This window comes from Chanodichthys erythropterus, chromosome 18, assembly GCF_024489055.1.
Source record: "Chanodichthys erythropterus isolate Z2021 chromosome 18, ASM2448905v1, whole genome shotgun sequence".
Classification (NCBI taxonomy): domain Eukaryota; kingdom Metazoa; phylum Chordata; class Actinopteri; order Cypriniformes; family Xenocyprididae; genus Chanodichthys; species Chanodichthys erythropterus.
Genome location: NC_090238.1, coordinates 36509845 through 36515844, shown reverse-complemented (window position 1 = coordinate 36515844; position 6000 = coordinate 36509845). Strand labels below are relative to the sequence as shown.

At 39.6% G+C, this 6000-nt stretch overlaps 1 protein-coding gene across 1 annotated transcript in view; it reads left to right on the top strand.

Annotated features, from left to right (window-relative positions):
* Positions 1–1908: 1908 nt before the first annotated feature.
* LOC137006529 (cytolytic toxin-alpha-like) overlaps positions 1909–6000 on the top strand; it is a 41336-nt gene continuing 37244 nt past the window's right edge. The window contains exon 1 of the mRNA XM_067367363.1: positions 1909–1999. Within this exon, the coding sequence (XP_067223464.1) occupies positions 1909–1999 (91 nt within the window). The remainder of the gene's footprint in view (positions 2000–6000) is intronic.

Below are 6000 nucleotides of genomic sequence, written 5' to 3'. Positions count from 1 at the left end.
ATATCGCGAGTCAGCGATTCTACGATAATCGATATATCGCTAGACAATCCTATAATGATACATCGCGATATTGGTCTTAATATGAAAACAAAATGCACGTGAAAAGGTTAAGTGCAGGTTAACGGATAAATCTGATCTTATATGTACATTTAATAGAGTTCACGTCACCGAAAGCAAGAAATATGAGGTGCATTTTATTGACCATCAGTTAATTTCAAAATCAAAGACTGTAATAGGAGAGAGCGGCAACAGCACTGGTAAAAGGTCTCATTACTTTTAATGAAGATAATTGTGTGTTATGCGTCTGCGACTTACTTTCACTTTCATATGCGGCAGTTTGCGCGTCAGCTTGCTAAAGAGATCTGCGGCGATGTGTGATGCAGTAGCGTTCTCATATCTGACTCTCACATGTTTCAGTTTTAGTATTTTTGGGAGAAGTAAAATTTACATATGTAGTTTCAACAACCAGATGCATTTAGACTGAGCATAGACAGTTTTGACTGGAATGCATCCCAGACCATCTCCTGAAGTGGTTTGAGCGATCGGATTTAAATCCGTCTCAAATGCGTTTTTAGGCATTTAGACCTGGTCTTTTCACGATCAGATAGCCATCCGATCAGAGAAAATGCATGAAGTCACCAGGTGCAAACAGACCCCTTTGACGTTCAAGTGCTTAGATATACACAGGAGCGTTCGAAAGCAGGCGTTTATCAGAGGATCCCTAATATATGCTTTCAAATGCTCCCGTGTAAGCGCGCGGTGAAGAACGTCAAAGATGACTACGACTGTCACATCAATGGTATAAAAGTGCGTCAAGACTTTGAACTTAAACGTGGCTGGGGCATCTATTTTACTCACACTGCTGTCCGCCATCCTGTTAATAACCTCTTTTTCTTAGGCTAGTTAACTTAAGTTCACGTTTCCCTCATTCATGTGTTGAACGCCGCCTTGAAGTAGGACGTTATGAGCAAAGAAATCTATATATAGCGCTTTATTTTTTTAAATTAAAATATCGATATTTGGCGCAGCGATACGATTCTCGTATCGCACAGAGAAGCATGACGATATATCGCCATATCGATATTTTGTCCCACCCCTACCAAAGACACACAGAAACTCCAGGTAAGTCATTAATGAATAACTACACAGGAACAAATGAGTAATGCACTATTAATATTCTATTAATTACTATTAACTAACAAGAAACTCTGATTAATAAATTAGTAAGTAATAGTGCCTAGTTAAATGTGGTAGTTCACTATTAGCTAATCAATAACTATTTTCACACCTCCCAGAGGACTAACGACCTCTATATACAGGTTCATAGTTAACGTGAATAATGCATAACGTATAATTAATTAATTCTAAATTAATTTGCTTCAAAAATGATCTTCAGAACTCTACGGGTGATGTCACGGACACTACGTCCATATTTTTTAACAGTCTATGCCCCCCTAACTTGATTGGATATTTACTCATGTCAGCACGTAGACTCAGAGCCAATTTGGAGAGAAAATAAAATGTACATAAATTATTTAAAGGCAAAACCGAAAAAATGCAATTCACAACTGTGTATTGAAACGGTTTAATATTATATTGAGAATTGTGAACATCCTTAGAAGGAACAGTAGGCTATTCTAGTGTGTTACCTTGGATATTTAAAAAAAAAAAAAAAAAAAAAAAAATGGGAGAACTAATAAAATGAATACAGTTAAATGGTATCTTTAAAAAAATGAAAGTTAATTTCATAAAAGTTCAACATTTTATGTGTATCTAACCTGTTACCAGTTACCTGACTTAAATTTAAATTTAAAAAGTTCCTTAAGAATTTTAATAAAGGTGACAATTTATAAATATTATCTTATTTATTTATTTATTTTTTACCTATTTCTTTTATTTATTAGAGCCATGGAATCGGAGCCAATTGAAGTGGCAGCCCTAGGAAGACCTCTGTTTCCTGGAATGCTGTATGACTGCCGCAAGGATTCCTTCATTCCAGGTGCTGCATACTTTTATTTTTAATGATTTTTTGTTCCTTTTTTTCACCCAATTGCTAAATTACTTAAGTGGCAGGATTAGAAGCACACAATGCCAGAGCAATAGCCTGAGCTGATCCTGTTCCCCTCTCTCTTTCTGCCTCTCTTTCGGCATAAAAAGGCCAAACAGGTCTTCTTTCTCGAGCAAATGCATCGAGTGCATCAAGTGCCATTATGAGGCTTGTTTTAATTATTAGAGAAAAACACATGGGTCCTTAAATAATCCTACACAGATCTTTAACCCTCTGGAGTCTGAGGCTGATTTGGGGCCTGGAGAAGTTTTGACATGCCCTGACATTTGTGCTTTTTCCAGTTGTTCATAAACATATTAATGACAAAAGTGTCATTACACTGTATTCAGCACAAACTAGGCTACAATAATATGTGAGGAACATGTATGTACATGTTTGTGTTTTTGAAGGAATAACATTTATGCATGGTTATTGAAAAAACAAAAAACTTAAGTCACTGAAATAAGGCCAAAAAAGTATAGTAAATCTGTGTTTACAATACTTTAGGGGTATTGGAGGTTGTAGACTAGAGTTTTTGCTTCAAAATTATGTAAAAATTATGCTGCCTATTCCTTCATATAAAACAATATATTGATTTAGTTTTTGTAAGACACTTTTTGCCAAGAAACACAGTATGCGAGGAGCCGTGAATCACCACTGAAAATGGGCCATTCTCACCTGAATTGGATAGTAATGAGCTGAAATGACTTGCATATTAATGAGGCATTTCAGTCAGGTAGGCTGTGAATAAAACCTTCTGTGATGTCTCAAGCTCATCATGATATATGAAACATACAGAAAAATATTATTACAATATAAAGTAATGGTTTTATATTATACTTTAAAATATAATGTATTTCTGTGATGCAAAGAGTCTGAATATAGGCTTTTAGTTTAAAAGCATGCACATTTGGAGAAATATTGGATTCTCATATGTTTATGTCAATTTTCTATACAGAGGAGTTATTTTTATTTAATATTCACTGTCATTACTATGAGCGCTGGTGTTTTCAATTCATCCTTGAAGTCGGAGGGCGCTCTCTGTGCATTTTAAGTCCACAAATTCATCTAAAAGAAGAAGAGGCTATTCCATGAATGGAGTTTCCAATTCATACTGCAGCCGGAGGGCGCTAAAGAAACAAAAACTTCATCTATAGAAGAAAAGAAAACAGGAACTAACTGCATGTCTTCTAGAGCTCGCTAACCATGACTTTTACATCCAGATAAACACTTTTCAAGACAATAAATACACGATTGAGATGATGAATGCATGTATTGCCTCTGAATTTGCGTCTGAATAGCGCTGGCTCCGTGGGCGTGGCCGCATTAGCAGGTAATGAGCTGAATCACGGACTTCTGACATGGCTCTCTTTTCATACAGATTACATAAACACGGAAGGTTTGTATTCGATTTGACTTACATGATTTAAAACCTGACATCTTAACGTTTTTTTTAGACATAAGTGTAATTTTTATGTGATTAGTATTCACTAAGTTACAGTTAATTTTCTGAGAACTATCAGATTGGACTTCGTTCAGAGGGAGAGGAGAAATCACGCATCATGTTAGTTTTCTTTATTTTACAAAAAGCACAACATTTTGTTTTTACTCTGAGTGTATACAAATAAAAGAAGATATTCTATAGTTTCAATTGATATATTACTTATGTCTCTATGACAAAAAATGACGGAGTATTTTAAGTCTGTTTTGCTGCAATGTGAAAAAAAACCCTGCAAAACGCGCCGGCGCGTTTTCAGACCTTAGAGTGTTAAATAATCCTCAAAGAGTGACATGGAGAGATCATGTGACCTACTGACAGAGATGGCCGCTGGAGTTTGGAGCTCCCCTACTCGGCACTGATAAATCATCCGTTAAAATTATAGCTTTGGTATTAATCAATAATACGTGCTCCCTGAGTTTGCTTATCATTGCGTGATGGATAAACGTCAGCTTTTACCATCCTCTCCGGAGAAAAAACGGCTGAAAGAACCAGACAACAAAGCACTGCGCAGCATGGTGGCTGACGAGCTAAAGCTACAGTTTGGTATCATTCGTGAAATCTTCAAGGAAGAATTTTAACCTGTTGCTGAAAGAATCGGTTTCTTGGAGAGAGAGATGAAGTTAATCAGTAACAGCTCTGATAACATCTAGTCAGCGGTTCAAAAAGTAAAGCAGGATTCGGCCGAAGTTAAGCTAGCCGTAGGCATGCTACAAGACAAGATGGCGAGACTGGAAGACACGAGTCGGCAATACAACATTCGTCTCGTTGGCCTTGGAGAAGGGGAAGAGGGCACCGACCCAGTGGGCTTCGTGCAAACACAGCTACCTCAGTGGATTCCTTCGCCTAAAAACAAATCAGTCCTTCGCCTAAAAACAAATCAGTCGAGATAGAAAGGGCACATCATATCTACACTAGTGACAACTACAGGAAAGGCCCACGAACACTGATCTTTAAATTACTACGCTTTCAGGACAGAAACGTTATTCTTAAAGGAGCCCGATCCGCCGGCCCAATACTTCACAAAAGTAAAAACACCAGCTGAAGTGGAATCTTATGCTACCCAGCACCAGGAATCCTCATTGCCTCTGCACGAATCGGAGGACGTACCAGCTGTAATGTCAACGGACGCCAGCCCGGAAACCATAGCAACCAACTAAAACTCGTTGAATGCAGCAACCATACCGAGCATCACATCGGTGAACCTGTATGCTGAATCGGCTCTTCCACTCGAGTGATCGACTGTTATACTAGCCACATATCCAGACAAAGTTGTTAAATGGGCAGGCAGGAGACCTTGTTCTGGTTCTCTGCTTTCTGCCTTTTCATTTGGTTCTTATTTTTGTTCCTTTAATGTTCCAGATGCCATGAATAACTCTTGTAAGTTTTATCTTTTTTGTTACACACTCAACATGTCTTACGTTATGATGTCTGATTTATGGCTCTTCATATAGTATCATGGAATGTCAATGGTTTAAACAGCGCTGTTAAGAGAACAAAGTGTTTGGATTATTTAAGATCTAAACGGGCCTCAGTTGCATTTATACAGGAATCTCATTTAAAAGCCTGTGACCTGCATCGTTTTCAGAATAGACATTTTAAAATAGCCTCATCCTTTTCATCTGTAAAGAAAAATAAGGGGATTTTGATATTGGTTGCCAGGCGCCTTCCCATTTCCATACATTATTCGAAGGGTGATGCTGATGGTCGTATTGCATATGTACTTGGTTCCCTTTCGTGGGAACTATCGACGTGATGGGAACCCTCTGCATTTTGTGTTCGTGAAGCACCTCAGTATCCAACCAATGAGAAGATGTGACGTCAGAGGCGGGTGACGTCACGGACCAGGAAACTATAAAGCATACCCAGAAACAGAGAACGCCAGCTTCTGTTGTCCCTGCACACTGCACACATTGATCTCTTTGTCTGAGGACAAGAGTTTCACAAGCACAAAATAAGACAAAAAATATATATAAATGGCAGAAAAGCAACAAAAATTTACGAAGTGTGTTCCTCCCTGTCCGCGCTTCATTACGGACGGGGATACACACGATATGTGTGTAAAATGCCTGGGAGTTGAGCACACACAGGCAGCTCTCGAGGGAGCTGTCTGTGTACACTGCGAGAGGCTCACTCTTAGAGTGCTGCGTTCACGCCGGGCGCTCTTTGAGGAGGGCACCGCGGGGAACACTCCGGTCCCGCTGCTGCTGAGGCACAGCGAAGGCTGCGCTCGTGGGGTTCACAAATGGATTTAGCAGAGAGGGGAGAGACGGGTCCTGCCCTATCGCTCCCCTTACCTGCTGAACCCAGTGTCTCTCCTCTGGTGGCGGAAGCACGCGCTGCGGTCTCTTCCCCCCGGAGAGAGACACCGGCACTCAACATATCTTCCTCCGAGGAGGTTGATGTGGAGGGTGCCGAAGAAGGAGATGAGGGACCGCCATCCTCATCTCCAGCG